The sequence below is a fragment of the Acinonyx jubatus genome, chromosome B2 (assembly GCF_027475565.1).
Source record: "Acinonyx jubatus isolate Ajub_Pintada_27869175 chromosome B2, VMU_Ajub_asm_v1.0, whole genome shotgun sequence".
Taxonomy (NCBI): domain Eukaryota; kingdom Metazoa; phylum Chordata; class Mammalia; order Carnivora; family Felidae; genus Acinonyx; species Acinonyx jubatus.
In genome coordinates, this window is record NC_069385.1 from 112,902,490 (window position 1) to 112,926,116 (window position 23,627).

Consider the following 23,627-nt stretch of genomic DNA (forward strand, 5'->3'; position numbering starts at 1 on the left):
ATTTTCTTTTCTTGTGGTGTTTTTGTCTGGCTATGGTATCAGGGTAAGTCTGTCCTTCTCAGATGAGTTTGGAAGTGTTCCCGCCTCTTCACTTTTTTAGAAGGGTTGGAGAATAGCTATTAAATGGTCTTTCAATGTTTGGTAGAATTCACCAATGAAGCCTCTGGTCCTAGACTTTTGTTGGGAGGTTTTTGATTACTGATTTAACATCCTTACTAGTAATCAGTCTATTTGGATTTCCTATTTCTTCATGATTTTGTCTTGTAAGTTTCTAGAAATGTACCTATTTCTTCTAGGTTGTCCAATTTGTTTGGTATCAATTGTAACTACCTCTTTTATTCCTGATTTTATTTATTAGAGTTCTCTCTTTTTTTTCCTTGTTGAGTCTAGTGAAGGGCTTGTCCATTTTGCTTATCTTTTCGAAGAACCAGCTCTTAGCTTCACTGATCTTTTCTATTTTCTTTTTAGTTCCTATTTATTTCCATTCCGACTTTATTATTTCCTTACTTCTACTAACTTTGAGCTCCCCCTCCACCATTTCTAGTTCCTTTAGGTGTAAAGTTAAATTGTCTATTTAAGATTTCTCTTATTTCTTGAGGTAGGTTTGTATTATTATGAACTTTCCTTCAAAAAACATTTTTACTGCAGTGCATAAATTTTGGTGTGTTGTATATCTGTTTTCCTTTGTCTCTAGTCTTTTTTTAAATTTCTCCTTTGATTTCTTCTATGATCCAGTAATTATTCAGTAACATGTTGTTTAATCTCTATTTACTGTCTTTCCAGTTTTCTTCTTGTAACTGATTTCTACTATCATACAATTATGGTCTGAAAACATACTTCATATGATTTCAGTCTTCTAGAATTTATTAAGACTTGTTTTGTGACCTAACCTATTATCTATCCTGGAGAATGTTCCACGTGCACTTAAGAAGAGTGTGTTCTGCTGTTTTGGGATGGAATGTTCTATATCTATTAAATCCACATGGTCTAGTGTATTGTTTAGGCTGATGTTTCCTTACTGGTGTTCAATCTGAATGATCTATCCATTGATGTTAAGTGGGGTGTTAAAGTCCCCTATTTTTATTGTACTGCTGTCAATTTCTCCTTTTAGGCATGTTAATATTTGTTTAATATATTTTGGTGCTCCTGTGTTGTTCACATACATATGACACATACATAGATGTCATATCCTCTTACTGGGTTGACTCTTATCATTATGTAGTGCCTTCTTTGTCTTTTGTGATGATCTGTTTTAAAGTCTATTCTGTCCTGGGGCACCTGGGTGGCTCAGTCGGTTAAGCATTTGACTTCAGCTCAGGTCATGATCTCACAGTTCATGAGTTCGAGCCCCACATCAGGCTCTGTGATGACCACTCACAGAGTGAGCCAGCTTCGGATTCTGTGTCTCCCTCTTCCTCTGCCCCTCCCCCACTCACATTCTCTCTCTCTCTCTCTCTCTCTCTCTCTCTCTCTCAAAAATAAACATTAAAAAATTTTTTTAAAGAAGGGTTTAAGGTCTATTCTGTCTGATCTGAACTATACCAGCTTTCTTTTCACTTCCATTTGAATAGAATATCTTTTTCCATCCCTTCACTGTGTGTCTGTGTCCTTAACTTCTGAATTGGGTTTCTTGTAGGTAGCATATAGATGGGTCTTTAAAAAAAAAAAAAAACCCATTCAGCCACTCCATGTCTTTAGTTAGATAATTTAGTCCACTTACATTTAAAGTCATTTTTGATAGATATGTACTTATTGCCATTTTGTTAATTGTTTTCTGGCTGCTTTTGTGGTTCCCCTCTGTTCCTTTCTTCTTCTCTTTCTCTCATCCCTTGTGGTCTGATTACTTTCTTCAGTGTTAAGTTCAGATTCTTTGCTCAGTTTCTTTTGAATGTTTACTGTAAGTTTTTACTTTGTTGTTACTGTGAGGTTCATTGTATCATTTCATTATATAATAGTCTCTGTTAACTTGATAGAAACTTAAACTTGAACACATTCCAAAATTCTAGTTTTACTACCTCCCCCCATATTTAATGTTTTTGATGTCACCTTTTGTATCTTTTTATATCCCTTAACTGATTATTATAGTTTTAGCTAATTTTATTACCTTTACCTTTACTACCTTCATAGTAGTTTCGTAAGTAACTAACCCAACTCCTCTACTATGTATTTACCTTTTCCAGTAAGATTTTTATTTTTGTATGCTTCCTGGCTATTCCTTAGTGCCATTTCTTTTCAGCTTAAAGAAGTCCCTCTCACATTTCTTACAAAGCTTGTTTAGTAGAGATGAGTTTGTTTAGCTTTTACTAACCTAAAAATCTGTTTATCTCTTTTTCAATTCTGAATAGTAACCTTGCTGAATAGAGTATTCATGGTGGGAAATTTTTTTCTCTCCTTTAAGCACCTTAAATACACTGTGCCACTCACTTCTGGCCTGTAACGTTTCTGCTGGGAACTCAGCTGGTAACTTTATGTATGTATGTATGTATGTAACAATTTGTTTTTTCTCTTGTTACTTGTAAGATTCTCTATATCTTTAACCTTTTATATTATGTCCTGATGTGAATATCTTTGGGTTCATCTTATTTGGAACTCTTGGCTTCCTGGCCCTGGATGTCTGTTTCCTTCTCCAGGTTAGGGAAGTTTTCAGCCATTCTTTCTTCAAATAAATTTTCTCCCCCTTTTTCTTTCTCTTCTCCATTGGGCCCCCTATAATTCACATATTATTCCATTTGATGCCCCATATGTCCCTTAAGTTATCTTCATTATTATTTTTTCTTTTTGATGCTCTGTCTGGGTGATTTGCATTGCTTTGTCTTCCAGCTCACTGATCTGTTCTTCTGCTTCTTCCAGTTTGCTGTTGAACCCCTTTAGTGTATTTTTTCAGTTCAGTTATTGTTTTGTGCCAGTTTTGCACTTTCTACCTACCCTGCTTGCACAGGTGAGCAGGCTTGAACAAGGTACCCTCCTGTCACCTTGCTAAGACAGGTAGGGGTGAGTGAGTGATCACAGTACTATCCTGCCGCCTTGTTGAAGTTGGAGAGCATGGGTGGCGACTTCTGTTTGGTACTTTCTTATGTCGTCTATATCTTAAAGTTCTCACTGTGTTCATCCATTCTTCTCATGAGGCCAGTGAACATCTTTATGACCATTACTTTGAACACTTTACCAGGTAGGTCACTCATCCTCATATCATTAAGGTATTTTTCTGAGATACTTTCATTTATAACATACTTCTCTGCTTCTTCATTTTGCTTGGCTCTCTGTGTTTGTTTCTATGAGGCAAAAGAGATATTCCTCCCAGTCTTGAAGCAGTGGCCTTATGTAGGTGATGGACCTTCTCATTCAACTTTGCCCTAGCTCTTGGTTGTCTCACAAAAGTTTCTTATTACCTAAACCACTGCTTTATTGTTGATATGTCCTTCTTGAGGGTATACCAAGACCAGTCAGTGTTCCAAGGGGGAGGAATCTCATTTAGCACCTGGTTTCAGGCTGATTAGAAGCTAGGCCCTCAGGCAGCAACTTTTAAAGGATGCAAATACAGGGGCGCCTGGGTGGCTCAGTCGGTTAAGCGTCCGGCTTCGGCTCAGGTCGTGATCTCACGGTTTGTAAGTTCGAGCCCCGCGTCGGGCTCTGTGCTGACAGCTCAGAGCCTGGAGCCTGCTTGGGATTCTGTGTCTCCCTCTCTCTCTGCCCCTCCCCCGCTCATGCTCTGTCTCTCTGGCTCTCAAAAATAAATAAACATTAAAAATTTAAAAAAAAAAATAAAGGATGCAAATACAGGCAGTCTTGTAGGGCCACAATCATAATCCCTGCTGGCCTCCAAACCAGAAGGTCTCTCTAGATTGAAAAAATTGGGGCTCCAGACAAACATATAAGCTCCTTTCTGGGAGGTCTCATTGAGCTCTAGCAAGGCCAAGGGGTTGTACAAGGATGGTGTCTTTTGCTTACTTACATTCCCTGCCAGTGTCTCCTCAGCCTCTAGCTGTGTGGGAAAGCTAAAGCCTGTCCAGCTGATGGAAGCTCCAGGCTAATAGGCCTTTTTCACAGGAAGACCAGGGTTGTGTTTCAGTCTGCTGTCTGTACAGTGTCGTGGTTGTGGCGGCCTGCCAGGAACTGTCTTTCCAATGTTACGTTCCCGGAGAGCTCAGAAAAGCCAGTCCCCTTGGCCACCGGCATCAGGAAATCAAGGAGCATCCCCATGTGGATCGCCTGTGCTTGTTGGCTTTAACTAGGCAGCTGGAGAGTGTAGAAGAGGCACACACTTGCTGGCTTCAGAAAGACAGTAGGAAAATGTTTTGACTACATGCTCCCATGGGCTTCAGGACTGCAGTTAGTGAGTGCCTTGTCTGAGTGTGTGCACCAGCTTTAGACTGGGTGGGAGAATATTTCAACCATTTGCACTTGCCAGCCCCATCCAGGGAGTGATGGAGTGACCACAACTGCCCATGTTTGTGGACCTTACCTAGGGAACAGGTGAATGCTGCATTCATTGCTCATCTACTCCAGCCAGAGAGCAGAGGAGTGGCACAACCACCCATGCTCTCCAACTTCAAAAAGGCAGCAGGATAGTATCGTGACCACCCACTCACCCCTACCTGTCTTAGCAAGGTGGCAGGAGGGTGCCTTGTCCAAGCCTGCTCACCTGTGCAAGCAGGGTAGGTAGAAAGTGCAAAACTGGCATCTGCCAGCAACTTCATCGCTGGGGAGACTTTTCAACTATCCCCTGCCTCTCCAGTGGATACTTTAAGATTAGCTAATGAACCTCCTTCACATATAATCCAGGCATTGTTTAAACTGCTGGTGTTTTTTGTTTGTTTGTTTGCTGGGTCTCAGGATGAGACTATCTGGGAGCCCCTTAAAAGGAGAACCTCAGTTTCCTATAGCACTTTGAGTCCCTTGGATGTCAGCCCTCTTGGTTTTCTTGCCTCCTCCTCTTCCTCCTCCTCCTCCTCCTCCTCCTTCTTCTTCCTCTTCTTCTTCTTCTTCTAACCCCATTGGTTTTCTAAGCCATAGGTTTTGGGGGCTTGTCTCTCTGGTGTATAGCCCAGGGGTTGGGGTGCCTGATGTGAGGCACCAGCCCTTCACTGGTCCAGGAGAAGCTCCATATTTGTGAGATCCCTCCCTATTGCATGTTGTCATGCTGAGGGTGATATTTTTGGCAAGACTATGTCTCTGCCCCTCCTACCTGTCTTGATGTGGTCTTTTTATCCTTTGTTGTGCTTATCTGGTTTTCAGATCTTTTTCAGAAGGAAATAACCCATATGTAGCTGTAGATTTGGTGCCTCCATGGGAGGAAGTGAACTCAGGATCTTCCTATGCCACCATCTTGCAGAAGTCCTCTCTCCAAGGTACTTAAGTAGCTTATGCAGCAGCAAGCATCAATGGACACCATGGCACAGAGAAGAGTTGACACTGTGGGCCTGATTTTGAGAAGAGTGTGCTTGCAGGGCTAGCACTTGGCCAGCATCTGGGACCTTGGGTTTAGAACGTCTCCTCCATTACTAATTGATAAGGTTGTTCTGTGCCTGGACTATTTACACAAACGTTGTGATAGATGGTGAACATGTGCTCTCCTTCTGGGAGTCTGCAATTCTGGCAGTTGTGTCTAGGCAGGGAGTGATGGTCAGACCAGCCCCCCGTAAAACTGCTGAACCCTGAATCTCAAACAGGCTTCCCAGAACGGACACACAGGACACACAGTGCATGTGTTACCCATCTCACTGCTGGAGGTGAAGCACACTCTGTAGGGCCCGTTTGGTGAGAAATTAGGAAAGCTGCACATGGATTTCTCCAGACTCCACATGAGGTGTCTTTTTCTTTATTGATCTGGCCACGAATCTTTGCTGTGTTGCTGTAATGAATCTTAGACAAGAGTACAACTATATGCTGAGTCCCATGAGCCCTTCTAAGGAAGCACCAACCATGTGAGTGATCATGGAAGTGCTGATAAAGGTGGTGTCAGAAAAGGTGACACAAACATCTACTGAGAGCTGGCAGAATATTTTCATCTCTTTTATACTCCTGACTATTAGATACTTTGGTCCTTCTAAAATAAATTATAGGACCAAACTGAAGACTGATGAAATAGATACACAATCATATTTAAAATGGAACAAAGCACACACACACACAAAATTTGGACGTGGGCAGCATTAATTCCACAGGAAGTTTTTAAAAAATCTACCAAATCTTGTACATTAATCATTTCTAAAACGAAAAATGTATGTTAAATGGCCTCACCGCTGAAGGGTTGCTACTTTTTCTATTCAAATATAATTTACATCTTTTAAACAAGAGCTTTCCTTTCTACTTTTGAGACCTACCTCCCCTGAAGATAGCAGGTTGTTAAGATATTCTAGAAATGCCTCATCTTTTATTTCATTGTCAGTAAAGATGAAGGTGATACCTTTTCCTTCAGCACCAGCAACTTTGTACAGACCTTTTAAGTCCTCTGTCAGATTATTCACATTATAAGACCTAAAAAGGGCGGTAGAATAATTAAAATTAAAAATATAGGTACAGTCATAATTTATTTCAAAACACAGTATAACCCATGGTAATTAGAGCATAATCTGTACCTGTTCCAAGAGATATTAAGTAATAATGTCTGCTAAAAAAAAAACCCACAGAGATTAGAGTGAAATAGCTATATGTTACCATTCAAAACAAATATGTCTTATTTAACTTGAGAAGTGAGAAATGGGAATTCACCAGAAGTGACTCATGAAGAGCAATTGGAAATTCAGAAATGGATTTTTATTCTCTGCAAGGTGACGGTCTTCCACATCAGATTTTGGCCAAGTGAATATACGTATAATATCTGAAACTAAGCTGAAACTTGGATGAGTTGGATTGGGAAGAAAGTCAAGATAAATTATAAATAAAATTAGTGATAAATTATATATAGTGATAATTTGCACATCACATTAAGAGGCTAGAGGCACAGACAGCCTATAGAAGAAGATGCGTTACGCGACGCGGTATAAATAATAGAAATGGTATAATTATGTAGTTACAGATTATGACAAGGAGAGCCTGGTCTTTGCTTTTCTGTTTACTCTGTTTCCTATGACATGTATATGCTACTGGAGGTGACATGATGTGCAGAAATAAAGCAGACATTTTCTGAAGTGTTGTGTATAAATCCTCATGAGTAAATTGATAACACAGACATTTTCACTCGAAGGAAGTGTACAGTGCAAGTAATAAGGAGTTCATGTAAGCCAGAAAGACCACGGGCAGTGGAACCAGAAGGACCAAGGTTCAAATCCCCATTCTGCATCTTTAGAAATGTTCCTTCACATTTTTCAGCTTCTGTTTCCTCCTCTGCAAAATGAAGATAATACCTGTTTGTAAAGGCTGCTGTGAGCATTAGAGATGATTCAGCTAAGTGCACTTGAGTGAAAAAATAACCAGCAGAACCAGCTACCCCCCGTTCTGGGTGGCACTACAGGAAAATGTCTTGTAGACTTTGACAAAAGGAACCCCATCGAAAAGAGAACGTACATCCCTTTCAAAATAATTCCCAGGGGGGACATTCATTAAAAGGAGTCATTAGGGCAGAGCAATATTGCTTCCTGGTGTCGCCAGACAGAGGTGGTGGTCCAGAGCACGAGCCCTGGATTGGTTGATTGACCTATGAAAGGCACACATTACTGGGCCAGCCATTTGCTGTCTCTGAGAACCGGCTCGCCCTGGGAGGGGCAGTCAGCAAGACTCCAGTGCCAGAACGTCAAGAAGACAGAAAACAGGAAAACTGCAGTTAGTGCTCTGGGAAACTGGGAGGACTGCATGTCCCATCCAGGAAGGCACCTGCTACTCAGACCCAGCCACCCGGGAACATCGGCACAGTGGTGCCAGAGCTTCCAACTGTTTCAACAGCCAGAAATCCATCTTCTGTGTGAAATCTCCCCAATTTCTTGAGGTTGACAAGTGATTTAATACAAGTTAATCTCTAGATATTTGATGTTTTGTTCTTTCAAGTGCTCTTGCAGTTTGTACCTTGGTAAATGTTTTACCTCTTTGGCAGCAGGGGGGTATGCGTGTGTAAACTGTGAACCTAAAATGTATAAGGAAATACAAAAGGCCAAATATTCAAGACAACCTTGAAGAAGAATAGCAGGGTTGTTCAAGACGTATTAAAACTACACTAATTAAAACAGTAAAATTATTTACTCAAGGGATATAGGAGTGCTGATGTGTAGGGGCACTTGTACCCCAATGTTTATAGCAGCACTCTCAACAATAGCCAAATTACGGAAAGAGCCTAAATGTCCATCAACTGATGAATGGATAAAGAAATTGTGGTTTATATACACAATGGAGTACTACGTGGCAATGAGAAAGAATGAAATATGGCCCTTTGTAGCAACGTGGATGGAACTGGAGAGCGTTATGCTAAGTGAAATAAGTGAGGCAGAGAAAGACAGACACCATATGTTTTCACTCATAAGTGGATCTTGAGAAACTTAACAGAAGACCAGCGGGGAGGGGAAGGGGGAAAAAAAAGTTACAGAGAGGGAAGGAGGCAAACCATAAGAGACTCTTAAATACTGAGAACAAACTGAAGGTCGATGGGGGGTGGGAGGGAGGGGAGGGTGGGTGATGGGTATTGAGGAGGGCACCTGTTGGGATGAGCACTGGGTGTTGTATGGAAACCAATTTGACAATAAATTATATTCTAAATAAATAAATAAATAAATAGATAGATAAATAAATAAATAAATATTTGGTAGAATTAAAAAAAACAGTAATAGTGCAAAGATAGATAAATCAGTGGAACAGACTATAGTCACAGACACAATCAGTTGATTAATGGGAAAGAAATGACACTGTAATGTGTCAGGAAAAACATGACCTTTTCAATAATGGAGTTGAAATGATTGCATATCTATATTGAAAAATATAATCTTGGGTGCCTGGGTGGCTCAGTCAGTTAAGCGTCCACTTTGGCTCAGGTCATGATCTCACCATTCATGGGTTTGAGCCCCGTGTCGGGATCTGTGCCTGGAACCTGGTTTGGATTCTGTGTCTCCCTCTCTCTGTGTCTCTTCCTCTCTATGTGTCCCTCCCCCACTTGTGCTCTCTCTCTCAAAAATAAACATCAAAAAAAATTTTTTACATAAAAATATAATCTTAATTCCTACCTCAGACTTTAAAAGAAAATAAACTCTAGGGGCACCTGGATGACTCAGTTGGTTAAGTGTCCTCCTCTTGGTTTTGGCTCAGGTCATGATCTCACATGGGATGGAGCCCTGAATTAGGCTCTGCACTGACAGTGTTGAGCCTGCTTGGTATTCTGTGTCTTCTTCTCTCTCTCTCTGCCCCCACCTCCCTCTATCTCTCTCCCTCTCTCAAAAAAAGAAGTAAACAATAAAACATAAAAAAAAAAAAGAGAGAGAAGAAATTCTAGATGTGTTATGGTTCTAAATGTTAAAGGAGTATATTTTATTCATAAATGTGAAGGAAATCACAGAATATCTTCACAGGTAAACCAATACATTTTTAACAGAATACAAAGATCACTAAAATAAAGGGACACAACTGACACCTGAAGTTTCACTAAAATTAAGATCCACTGGGAGTGAAAAGGCAAGCCAAAGACTCAGAGAAGATATTTATAATGCACACTCTGACAATGGAACTGTATCCAAAACCTGTAAAGAACTCCTAAAAAATCAGTAAAAGAAAGAATCACACCCTAATTGAAAAAAAAAAAAAGCAAAGGACATACACAGACATTTCACAAAAGAGGCTGTCCAGATGGCCCATAAGAGGTGAAAATGTGCTCAACGGTATTAACCACGGGACACGCGTGACATACGATGACACCATGGTGACATACCACCACACATCCACAGGAATCACTAAAATGAAAAAAGGCTCACAGTCCAAAGGTGGGCCGGGATGCGGAGCAACTGAAACTCTCATGAACCATTGGTAGAAGCGCAAACTGGCAAAACCACTGTGGAAAAACTATTCCTCAGACCTACTACAGCAGAATGTATGCGTACTCCATCCATAATCAGCAAGTCTATCTCTGGGGGCATACTCAGACATGTACAACAATATTCATTACAGCTCGACTTGCCAAAAAATCCCGGGTAAACAAATTGTGGTAGTATGTAAGCAAGTGGGAAATTATACAGCAATAAGAATGAACAAACTATTGGTACATGTAGCGTCACGGATGAATCTCACAAACATAATACCAGCAACAAGAAAAGAGTAGATCCCGTAGCATTTGATTGATATAAAGTTCAAGAGTAGGTTAAACTAGGGGTGTCTGGGTGGCTCAGTCGGTTAAGCGACCAGCTTCAGCTCACGTCATGATGTTACAGTTTGCGGGTTCGAGCCCTGCGTCGGGCTCTGTGCTGACAGCTCAGAGCTTGGAGCCTGCTTCGGATTCTGTGTCTCCCTCTCTCTTTGACCCTCCCCCTCTCACCCTCTGTCTCTCTCTCAAAAATAGATAAACATTAAAAAAAGAGGAAAAAAAGAATAGGTAAAACTAATCAGTGGGGTTAGAAGTCAGAATATGGTTAACTTTGGGAGGGTAATGACTGGGACAGGATGTGGGGGGTACTTATGGGGTGCTAATGTTTTATTTCTTCATCTCTAGGCTAACGACACAGGTGAATTTACTTTGTGACACCCGTGGTTTGTGTACATCTCCTTAAATACATTGCACTCAAATGAAAAGTTAACTTCAAAAAATGCACCAAATTGTTGTGTCTTTTTAAGTGAACATTTTACTTCAGAGAAATTAATGATAGAAAAACATATTGCTGTGTTTTATTTCATCTTACCTGGTTAATGTAATCTGGAATATTTGATATCCAGCTATAAAAGAGGCCAGTCTAGAAAGACTTTGTTTTCCTGAACCGCCAACACCCACCAGCAATGCATTTCCACATGATGTTCGAATTATTCGTGAGATCTGTTTTGAAATAAAATAGTATTTCTTTAAAAATAGAATTTAGCTGTTTACATTTGCTTGCACTCTACATGAGTCCAAATTTTGGCCATATGCTTGTAGACGACATTAGACTTTTTCCTTTAATGAGATATGTCAGAGTTTTTTAAATTAATGTCTCATATTGATTTATTCAACTCAAATTCTTTCCTTGTACATCATGAAAGAGAGAACAAATTGGCTTTCCTATCTCCTATTTCAAAGCTATTTTCTGTGTGTGTGTAATTTTATTACTTTCAGACTCAATGCATGATGGAGTTGCTCTTCCCAATCCACAGAAAGCAGTTTAGAATTGTCTGCTTGTTATTCAGTCTAACACACTGACCTATATAGACACCTCACTCCACAATGAATATCACCTCTATTGTATCTCTGCCAATGAAAAAAAAATTTAAGTACCAAAATTCTACTTACACGGGGGAGGGGGGCAGAAAGGCATTTGTAGAAAAAGACTGAGAGATGGCCTTTAGTCTTGTGTTGCTTTTCTATGGCTGATTTACCCAATAAGAATAAGGCTGGAATTGTTCAAATCTTATGTAGGCCAATTGAAGACATTGCTAAAAAGCTGTCTTTTACATTAATATTACTGATTAAGATGAAAGTCTAGATGGATCACTAAATTCATTATCACCACTAAAGACCTTTTTTTTTTTTAATGCAAGTTTTACAGATGGCAGACAGTAACAACACTTTGGTAAGTATTAATTTTATCATTATATTTTTTAACATGTTAATCACGTAGGCGGTTGTGCACCATAATAGGGTCCCAGGTCCCCAAGACCTTGCCAGAGAGTACTCAATAACTACTTGTTGAGTGAGTGAATGTGAAACAGCCCTAGGACATCTGGAAATTCACCAACTTTGCAAAAGACAAACGTATAATAAATACAGAGTAAGCTGCCTCGTCTTTATCAAAACTCCCTCCTCTGTTCTGACTTCCTGGGGAAACCCCTTTTCAATTTATAAATTTTACAAACAAACAGCTCCTTTCTGTAGCCTTTCGGACTTGAATCAAAGCATGTTCCTTTGGGTGTTGCCTCTAATTGGTTTCTGTTTTTACACCACTCCTGTGTACCTGCCTCACCCCTTCCCCATCAGTTTGCCAATAATCTGTAAGCCAATCATAAAACTGATTTTTAAAAGCAGCAACTGTTCCTCCATGGGGAACAGGATTCTCATTATATCAAAATAAAATTTGGGGAAGGACGATTTATTCACAGAGTTTTGCAACTTACTTTCTTTCTAGAAAGAAAACTCAAGGTGTCAAAAGCCCTGAACACAAAACCTGTCAATTTGCCCAACATTTGCTGCCGTGTAGGTGGACTCGGCTAAGGGGTTTGTGATTAAGCCTTTGTTTTCTGAGACAGTGCTCGGACTCAACCTAACGACGCTCTTCTATATACTACCTGATAGTACACATTTCTTCTCTCAAAACATCTATCGTGAAATTTACTAAGCTTTTACATGATCTATTTATGTCAGCAAATACTCAATAGTTAGAACCTTAATAAGATGAGTCATTGCATCTTTAAAAAACACTAGATCAAGAGATGTTCCTCTAATGATTTCATTGAACTGTCTCTGGTAGAACTGGAGTTTTTCAGACAGGAAGTCAAAGGATGGTACCTGTGGGTAGGGAGAGAGAGAAAAATAATACTTAAGAGCCAAAATCCATGAAAGCAGAACTTGTAAAGGCACTCGAAAGTAATTCTAATTTTTTTTAAAAAATCTAATGGATTTCCAAAAATTTGTCATGGATTCTGTTGACTTTTGGTTCATTCTATTTTCAGAAGCCCAAAACCTCGCTGCATTAACTGGTTTCCAATATGAAATCATTCCTTGACCGTTCCCTTCAAAAACCCCAGCACCAACTCCTATCCCTGGGGATTATGATTGGAATATAACAAATATTTCTCTGTTTATATTTGCTTTTTAATATTGTTCATGGATTTTTAAAAATACACAGAAGTTTTACATTGTTGATGTGGTCAAATGGTTTTGAATATTCATGTACTTGTTTCGTAAATTTTTCTCCCCCATTTAACTCTTTGAATTAACTCTTCAGAATTACTTTGTTTATGACCCTGCTTAAAAAATCTTCTTGGAGTCCCGTTTCAAATTTCATGAAACCTATACATTAATTCAGGGAGAATGATGTTCTAATTTAATCAAGTTTTATCATGTTTAGTCCTAGATGTTTTACATATTTGTTGCTGTTGAATGAAGTACTTTGATGTTATGTTTTCTATCTTGTGATTGTTGGCAAGAATTGGCTAACTTTTTCTATAAAGGGCAGAATTAGGCTTTGTGGCCTATATAGTTTGTCACAACGATTTGTCCCCACCCTCGTGGTGTAAAAGTGGTCCTCGGCAATAATAAGTAAGCAAATCGGCATGGCTGTGTTCCAGTACAACTTCAGGGATGAACACTGAATTCGAATTCCAAATAATTTTCACATGTCACACAATATCATTCTTCTTTTGATTCTCTTCCCACCCATTTAAACATGTAAAAACCCTTCTGAGCTCACAAATCTAACAAAAAATAGGCAGTGGACTGAATTTAGCCCATCAACTGTAACTTGGCAGCCTCTGGCATAGAGGATAGTTGTTGAGTTTGATATTTATGTTAGACTTGGTCATCTTACTCAATTGTTAGTGGTTAAAACAGATTTCAAGTTCTTTTACATTATATTAAGACATAATCCTATCATCTGCAAACAATATTTTTGTTCTTTCCTGATAGGTAATTTGTTTCATTGTCTAGAACTTTCATAATATTAAATAATCGTGATAATAGTAGGCATCCTTGTCTTATACCTGACTTTAATGGATTGCTGCTAAATTTCACTGAAAGAAATATTTTACTTGGTGTATGATGACATGAATCACAACATATAACTAATGAAGAAGTTACAACAACTCCATGGTGGGACTCTGGGGTAGGGAGAAATATCTAGTTGGGTGAGTAGTCAAAAAACTCTTTTAAAAGGCAAAAATAAATACCAATTCATAAACTTTGGGTACTTCAAACACAGTGTCTTCAGGTTCGTCACCAGTTGGTTCAGGCATCTCCCGGAGAAAATCCACAAAGTATGGTTCGGGAAGGATATAAGATGCCACATCTGGGCTAATATTTTCCTCAATGGCGTGAACAAGATGGATATTAAACCACTGCTCATCTTCAGAAGTTATAAATCTGAAATAAAAATGCAGGAGGAAAAATGGAAAATATAAAGGCATATTTCCTAATTGAACATGTCCAATCTCCCTCCACCTCCTCTAAGGCCTTATCCTGCACCTCCATCACAGACAGGAAGGACATAACTCCATTCAGGAGAGTTATAACATTGACTATTACTTACAGAAAATACTGGCAACGAATCTCTCCTTGATCAATCTCAGGCTCCTCTGAACCCTCTTTCCAATTAGAACTTGACTTTTGGGTTTCCATGCCCTTCTCTGCATCACCCAATTTTACCAAGAATTCTGTCAAGTGGCTTTAGTTCCAGAATCCTCCATTCCCCATGCTTTGTAAGACCAGCATTACCATCCATGTTTTATAGAGGAGGAAGCTGAGGTTCAGAACAATGACCCGGCCTATGTCCCAGCTTTCACCAAGTAAAACCTACATGGAGTTCAAACGTTTTAGAAAATATACACTACTAAAATTTGCCTCTGAATGTTATCAAGTCTCTGATGATGTGGTGATTTGAAAAGATACCCTGTGGAAATAATACTGGAGCAAACTGGCAGAGCATTTTTCAAGGGGACCAGCAGGTGGGAAATGACATCAATGCTTCACAAGCTCCAGAGCAAATGAAGACAATACTCTATTATTTGAGTAGGTAATGCAGGAATTAGGCTCACAGTGTCAACTTCTTATATAGTACATTTAAATTCAAGTGCTGTAATATACACCTGTCTGCAATTACTCTGTTGCACTCGTGTTTGAAAAGTGATAGGAGAACAGATATCGAATCGCACTCCTCGGATTTTATGGTTAACATTCCTTGCCAAATTCTGGAAAGATCTCGAAGATTGAAAATGTAGTGAAATTTAGAAGGAGTTGGTAGCATCTTCACCTAGAGGTGGACAAAAACATAAGGCTCTCAGTTTTGTTTTCAGATAAAACCAAAAGCAGAACTGCTTTTAGAACTATTTCATTTCACAAATTTTATTTTAAATCAAATAGGCTGAACAAATAAACCAAGAGTAAGTTCGTATTTTTGTCACAGCACTGATGAGAAAAACACATCATAAATAAACCTGCATAGGATTTCAAAGACCATAAGCCCTTGAATAGGATCGATTCAAGAACAACACTCTAGATGACAATTCCAATGCCTGTTCTATCACCACGAGTTGGCTTTGAACAAGTCACTTTCCCCTGAATTCTTACCAACTATTTGAGTTGTGGGAATAATCATTACTAATCATTGTTAACCATATTAATGTGTATATGGAAGTATGCCATAAAAAAAAAAACTGAATGCGAGTTGGTTGCCATTGCAGTTAAGAACAAGGAATGTTCACTTCTAAAGTCAATAAGGACTATTTCCACAGGTTCCATTAAGGTCTTTAGTATATTTGGATTCTCCCAATATATTTGAATATCATAATCTAGATTTCACTGTGGAGATCTAAACTCAATCAACATGACTTCAAATATCTATATATCTATAATAAGTTGACAGGCAAGTCCGACATGCAGCTATAATGACGAGGTAGCTTTTCTGGGCTGTGTTTGTGTCTTTGTTTGAACACTAATTCACTTACCATTTCTACCAAGTTCAGAATCCAAACAGGCAAAGCTATAACAGTGATACATTCTTGTACGGAGAGATACCTGTTAAAGGATAAACTTGAGGTGTACTAGGTGTGGGAAGCACTGCTAGCCATGGGTAAAGATTGTAATTGACACCATTAGCATCATTTTTGAACGTGAAAACAACAATACTGGTGATACGAAGTAAACTCTCTGCATGATTAGTTCAGGATAGCATATGCTTTCTCCAGGACCTATTCATGGTATACGCCTTTTCCACATTGAAAAAGTACCCCAGTGAGCTCATAGCATTATTTTTACAGGCTAATTCACAGTGTACGTTAAGACAGCAGGTAGCCAGGGAAGACAGAATGAAGACAAGTGTTATTTTATCAATTATCCTTCAATTTCCCTCTTTGCTCAGTTCCATTTGCAGCTAAAATGTTCATTCTATTCACCAATATGTAAAATTATATTATAAATATGCAGAAATAAAGGCTGTGTGAATATTGCTTATAAAAGACTGCCACTTTGCTGTAAAAGACTACCACTGTGATGACAGCTATTGGCAACTCAAGCAATCATTAAAGAGAATCAAATAAATTCCTTTTTTCCCCTCTCCTTCTCACACATTAACCTTCTTCATTCCTTTCAATTTTTGTCAACTTCTTTCTTTTCTCACCTGGGCTTCTGCTTTAAAGCTGTGTAGAGTAATGTAAAGGTGAAGTGGTATACAAGAACTAAAAATGCTTTGTGAAGATGGGAGGTTTGAGGAAAAGATACAAAAAAGGGGGTGCTGCTTCTATGGGAATGGGGAGGGGAGGAAGATTCATTCATTATTCAATGGCTATTTACCTCCGGCTGCCTGTAAGAAGACACCAGAGTGACTTAGAAAATACTATAGTAAGTAGCAGCTCAATCCGCTGCCATCAGGGAGCTTCCATTCTAGTGGGGGGAGCCTAGCAATAAATAAGAAACAAATATATTGGTAAACAAATAAGCTGACAAATAATAATGACATAAGTCATGGTCAGAAAAAATAAAGTAGGGTCAGGAGACAGATAATGCCTGTGATAGCCCCTCTGAAGGTAAGAATGGTGAGAATGAGTAGTATATGATGGCCCAAAGGACCAAAAAATGTGGGGTGTTCAAGGAACAGTGCAGTGGAGGGCAGTGCAGCTGGGGAGAGAGGCAAGCAGGGGCGGCTCCGGTGGAGTTCACAGGCCAGAGCACGGCATCGGGTTTCACTGTAAGTGTACCTGGGAGTCTACTGGTGGTTTTAAGAGGGAGTAAGGATCTCTGATTTACTTCTTTGAAAAGCGTTTCAGAACTGTGTAAAGAACAGACTCTAGGAGGGCAAGGAGAAAGCAAGGCACTGTGTGGTCCAGAGGGCAGGTGCCGGAAGCATCTATCAGGGTAGTGGCTTCGAGAGAGAGCTCAGCTTTGGGATATATTTTGAAAGCACAGTTGCTGAGACTTGCTGATGGATTGGAGGTAGGGGGTTGAGGGAGACAAATCAAGCACGGCACCAGTGTTTTAACCTGAGGAGCAGGATAATTGGTGTTGCTATTAACTAAGAGGCAAAGGTCTGAGGGAAGGTCATATCGAAGGACACTTGAGGGTTCTGTTTGGACACATTAACTTCAAGATGGTTACTGGACATCTAAACAGTGATGTCTACTAAGCAGTTAGAAATAAGTACACAGCCAAGCAGAGAGGCCTGGAATGGAAGCTGATTTTGACATTATCAGCACAGAGATGGTGTTTAAGGCCCTGAAGCTGGAGAGACCATCTGGGTAAAGCATGGAGATAGGGAAGAGGGCCTAGCATCGAGATCAGGTGCACTCCAGCATCTAGAGGAAGGGAAGAAGAGGGGGGACTTTTAAAAAGATAGCCTGTCAGATAGGAAGAAAACCAAGAACATGAGGTCTTCAGAAACCAAGTGAAGAAAGTGTCAAGAGGGATAATTTATGTCAAATGCTGCCAAGTAAGAGGAAGAAATCAACCTTTAGATTTGGCAAGATTGAGGTCTTTGGTGACCTTGCCGAGAGCAGTGGAACAAAAGCCTGTGCAAAATAGGTTAAGGAGGTAAAGAAAGATGAAGAAATAGAAGCAGTAAACATTTACACAACAAAAAAAGCTTTGATGGAAAGACACCCAGTAGGCCAAAGCTTTTCAGAAAATATATATACATATATAAGCACATGACATTGAACAACAGCCCCACTGGAAAAACAGATGGATCTTACCACAGAAAATTATTTCAGATGCTCAACCCTTGCCATTCCTTTTGGAGTTACTTTAAGAGAGGCAGAACAGCATGTGCAAAGACCGTATGTTGGCAAAGGGCAGCCCCCATGCAAGGAACCGGTCACCATAGGGGGCTGCGTGGACAGAGAATTTCATAAGAAACACCCAATTCCTCTCCTGATAATTCTTTTTTTTTTTAATGTTTATTTCTTTTGGAGAGAGAGAGAGGCAGAGAGAGAAGGAAACAGAAGATCCAAAGCAGGCTCCGTGATGACAGCAGCAAGCCCGATGTGGGGCTCGAACTCATAAACTACAAGGTCCTGACCTGAGGATCTCTGACCTGACCTAAGTCAGACGCTCAACCAACTGAGCCACCCAGGCACCCCTGCTAATTTTGTATCTAGAAATTCCCTCATCCACCCAGGAATCTGAGAGGCTGGCACCCTCCAGAAGTCTCCAGGACATAAGCTTCCTCCCAGATGTGTGTAATTGGCCTAATGAATGTTTCTGGCATATACCTCCACCTTGTTTTTACCTCAGACCTACACTTAATTGTTTTCTCACGAGTCTGCTTTAAGCCATCTTGGTGACAGCTATATGTTTCCTGAGCTTTGCTTAGGGCACTGGCCCTGTGTCTTAAAATCCAGTCTATTTTGTTAAGTACACTTCCATCCATTTACTAATTCCCACTCCATCTCAAGACTCACACAAGTTAGATTTTAAGTCTCAGATAGCTAAGAACATCTGGAAATCCATGTATTCAGTCAGTCAGGAAATAGGTGAGTGTCTGAGATAAATATCAGAGTAACAAGCAGAAAAGCAGTGTCCTCGTTTTAGCAAAATTCTACTTTATCTTGGATGTCGTGTGTGGTTTATAGTAATGTCTCATACATATGGAAAGCATCATCCAGTCAGAATATTTGCTCCCTGGAAGGAAAAGGTGTCATAAATCTATTTGAGCACCTAATTTGTCTTTTCAAAAAAAAAAAAAGAGAGAGAGAGAGAGAGAGAGAGAAAACCCACTACTCCGTGATGTGATGATAAGTTCATGGGCCACAAGGTGAGAACAGGCCAAATAATAGTAGATTTTTTGTTATTACGGACAATGACCCTTCTGTACCTTAGTCCACTGCCACAGCACTCTGCCTGCTGAAACTAAATTTCCAATCATCTCACATATTTCAGGTTTGAACTTTCTGCAAGGATCAAAGTACCCACAGCCAATAAGTCCTGGAAAATAAAACAAGATTGAAAGTACAAGCTTACTAAAAGATAAAAGGTACATGTTTATCCCAGGGAATAAATCGTTACAAGACCAACTAAGCTGGGTGACGTTAAGCATTTCTCTTTCCATGTTTAGTTTTCAGTATTAATCATATCAGAGATGTCGTTAATCATTAATCAAAACAGTTTAACAAACAAGCAAACACTCACATACGGATGACTAGACTGAGAAACACAACCTTGCCGGATGCAGTAGAAGCCCCTGTTTGTCCGTCGCTGTCCACAACCCCTTCCTTCCTCCAGAGGCAGCCACTACTCTGACCTAACAAGATACCGCGACTTGCTTTTCTTTATAGGGTGGCCCACTTATGGGTTTGACCTTTAACATTTTCTCTAACTTCAACTTTTGAAATTTAATTTGATGGAATCGTATCCTATATTCCTTGGTGACTTGCTTCTTTTGCTCAACCCATTTCTGGGCTTCGGCCATGCTGAAGCACGTAGCTGTGTTTGTTCATATTCACTGCTGCATAATGGCATTAGGCTGTGTGCCTAGACCACTATGTATGGATCCGCTTTTACTGTCAATAAATATTTGATTGTTTCAAGGTTTCTGCCATCATGAACATTGTTCTATAAACATTCTTGTAGAACATGTGTGTCATTGATTTGTGGCACAAATCAAGTAACGATGGGTTAAGGGTTTAAATATGGAAGGCAAAACTGTAATGTTGGGAAGAAAACACAGACAATATCTACATGACTGCTGGATAGGAAAGGACTTCTTAAATGAAACTCAGAAAGTGAAAATCATAAAGGAAACAAATGATAAACTGGCATATGCCTGGAAATGGAACTGCTGTGGGTGTCACACATTCTGCTTTACCAGTAATGAGGTCCAGTTATTATCCACAGGGCCTGTCACAATTTATACACCCACCAGTAGGGGGTGAGTGTCTCAGTCCTGCACATTCTCCCCAATGCCTGATTTTGTCAGAATTTTTCATTTTTGCAAATCAAGTGGGTATAAAATGTTATTTCCTTGGTGATCTATCTATCTATCTATCTAGAGCATGCGTGCATGAGCATGGGACAGGCAGAGAGGGAGGGAGGAAGAGAATCCTGAGCAAGCATCACCCTGTCAACATGGAGCGCAATACACTGCTTGGTCCCACAAATCATGACATCATGACTTGAGCCAAAATCGAGTCTGATGCTTAACCAACTGAGCCACCAAGGCGCCCCTCCTTGGTGTTTTAAATTTGCATCTTTGCATCTTTGCCCACTTTGGGGCTTGTCTTTTCACTCTTCAATATTGCTTTTTAAATGAACACAACTTCTTAATTTTAATCTAGTCAAACTTGTCATCTCCTTTTATGGCTTCTGCTTTTTGAGTCTCATTTTACAAGCTCTTTCCAGGGGCACCTGGGTGACTCAATGGGTTAAGTGTCTGACTCTTGATTTTAGCTCAGGTCATGAGACCAAGCCCCACTTCAGGCTCTGGGCTGATTATCATGGAACCTGCTTGGGATTCTCTCTCTCTCTTCCACTCTCTCTGACCCTCCCCTGCTTGTGTTTTCTCTCTCTCTCTCTCCCAAAATAAATAAATAAGCAATAAATAAATAAATAAGCAAATAAATAAATAAATGAGTTTCTTTTCCTACTCAGCTGTCATGCAGATATTTTCTTCCAAATATTTTATATCTTTGCTTTCTATATTTAGGTCTTTAATCCATCTGTATTGATTTTATGCTTGGTGTGAGGTAAGGGTTCAATTTCAATTATTTTCACATAACAATTACTAAAAAAGATCCAGTACCATTTACTAAAAGTCTTCCCTTTCCCTTCTAATCTACAGCACCTGCAATGCCAATTAATGTCCATATATACATGGGTCTGTTTCTCTTGTATGTCTTCATATATATAATTTTTTAATGAAATAGTTTATATGAGCATAAATTTGTTAGCAAAATTCCCATTTCATTAACATATCAAAGTGCTACATTTGACTTGATATATTACATTGTTAACCTATAATACATGTGCTGTCATTCATTAGCCCAAATTTCTCTGATTGTGTCAACAAAACAAAAACACAAATGTTTGCTTACACCAAAGTCAAACTTCAACAAGGCTATTTCTAAGTATTCCTGAGTTTTAGAATAGACTATAAACATGAGTCTTCTTAATATTTAGTCCCTCTTTTCTGGTATTTAATTCTCAATTTCAGATTCTTAATCCCTACTTCAGACAGAGCCTTTTTATCTCTTAAATAAGGTTTTGCATGGCTTATGTCCATTATGTAAGAGGATAAAAAAATGTAACACCAAGAACAGTCATACCAAAAATTTTGTCTATTGAAGCATTTGAAGGCAATGTGCAATTAAACACAGTAAACTGTCTTTTTAAACGTTGTGGAATATCATTTCGACCACCTCCAGGGTGGATCATTGCTGCTATGAGCTGCACATCAACAATAGTAGTGAAGTCTCCAGGCTTATCTAAGCTATACATTCCTTCCATTTCCATCATTTGTCGCACGATCTCATTAGTTACCTGAAATGTACACAGTGATAACTTTAGTAAGTATATCTATCATATTCCTGCATGGCTCTTACAAAACAGTACACATGAAATAGTCAACTCTTATCAGTGAAAGTGCTTGCAAATGTTGATAATAATCTGCAAGGCAATTTGATGTAAATGCTACCACTCATGGGGGTGTCTGGGTGGCTCAGTCTGTTAAGTGTCTGACTCTTAGTTTTGGTTCAGGTCATGATCTCACGGCTTCACAGGTTCAAGCTCCACATGGGGCTCTGTGCTGACAGTGCGGAACCTGCTTGGGATTCTCTCTCTCCCCTTCTCTCTCTGGCCCTCCCCTACTCGTGCTATCTCTGTCTCTCTCAAAATAAATAAATAAACTTTAAAAAATACTTAAATGCTACCACTCATGAATGAAACCATAAGCTAAACGTCTGCAACAAGTTCAGTGTACTCTTCACCACCTTGATAAAATGGATCTCCAAAGAAATTTAAATAGGCAAGTTACAAAATATTTGGTACAATTACAACAGTAGTCAGAGTTACAAATATCAACATTTAACATTTCAAAATACTTTAAATCAGAATGTGGGATAGTTATTCCTGAGCCTTCAGGAATGTTTGGGGTTTAGATTTTATGTCCTCATCTTCCTTTACTGAAGACTCTAACACAGCTAACACTTCTTCCCTATTGAAAATTTTTCCTCTCTCGGCTTCAGAGGCTCAATTATTTCCAGGTTTACCTTGTGACCCTGGATCACTTCCTAAGTCATTCTTTCTCCACCTATCCCTCTCATGTAAGTGTTCTACAGAGTTCTATCATTCTCACTATTTCAGCCGATGTCATGTCACCCCTATAACCTAAAGAATCTCAACTCTGTAACTAGCTTCAGATTCCCTTCTAAGCTCCATGCCTGTATATCCAAATTCCTACTAGGCACCCCTGAGTGGATGACACACAAGCACCTCAAATACGACATTCTTTCATTCAACACATATTAATGACCACTGTGTGTCTGACTCTGTTGTAGCACAGACAAAAATTCCTGTCTTCATGGAGCATACATTCTGGTGGTAGGAGAAAAAATATATACACATGTATGCTAGTATGTATATATGTATGTAAATAAAATGGTATGAGTTTTGGGAGGAAAATAAAACAGAGAAAGGAAATAGACAGTGTTCGAGGGTGCAACTGAATATGGAGAACACGGGAGGATTCACCTCACATGACATGCAACCAAAGAATATATAACCTCATTGCTTGAAGGAGGTGAGAAAGCAAACCATTTAGGTATCTAGAGGAAGAATATTCCAAGAGGAGGAAACAGTAAACATAGAGGCTCTGAGCGAACATTATATCCAGTGTATACAAGGACCAATAAATGTGTTTGGGGCAGAGTCATGGGGAGGTAAAATCAGTCAATGCAGGGTCTTTGGGTCATGGTAAGGATTTTGGCATTTATATTCTACAAGTCTCATGGGAGGATTTTGACCAGAAGACTGTGTCATGATCTGATCCATGTTTTAATTGGGTGCTGATGTGAGCATAGACTGAGAAGGGCAAAGGCAATGGGGAGACAATGAGGAGGCATTTGTAATGATTAAGAAGAGAGAGAGACAGAGAGAGAGAGAGAGAGAGAGGGGTGGTGGCTTGCACCAGGTGTTGGCAATAGAGGTAATGAGTAGTGGTAAAATCCTGGATATAGTTTGAAGACACAGCCCACAAGATTTCCTAACAGATTGAATGTGGAATTTCCACTTCTTGATATTAAGAGGAGTATTTCAGGAGCAGATCTAGGGAGTAACAGGAATTTGGTTTTGGACATGGTAAGTTTGAGATCCAAGTAGACATCCCTAATTGGTTAAGTGA

At 39.5% G+C, this 23,627-nt stretch overlaps 1 protein-coding gene across 5 annotated transcripts in view; it reads right to left on the reverse strand.

Annotated features, from left to right (window-relative positions):
• DNAH8 (dynein axonemal heavy chain 8) overlaps window positions 1-23,627 on the reverse strand; it is a 329,266-nt gene that overhangs the window by 124,679 nt on the left and 180,960 nt on the right. For all 5 annotated transcript variants that reach the window (XM_053222854.1, XM_053222853.1, XM_027057830.2 and 2 more), the window contains 7 exons: window positions 21,556-21,769; window positions 19,110-19,219; window positions 14,893-15,056; window positions 13,978-14,170; window positions 12,476-12,598; window positions 10,806-10,936; window positions 6,324-6,477 (listed from right to left, as the gene is read on the reverse strand). In XM_053222854.1, coding sequence (XP_053078829.1) covers window positions 6,324-6,477; window positions 10,806-10,936; window positions 12,476-12,598; window positions 13,978-14,170; window positions 14,893-15,056; window positions 19,110-19,219; window positions 21,556-21,769 — 1,089 coding nt within the window. The remainder of the gene's footprint in view (window positions 1-6,323; window positions 6,478-10,805; window positions 10,937-12,475; window positions 12,599-13,977; window positions 14,171-14,892; window positions 15,057-19,109; window positions 19,220-21,555; window positions 21,770-23,627) is intronic.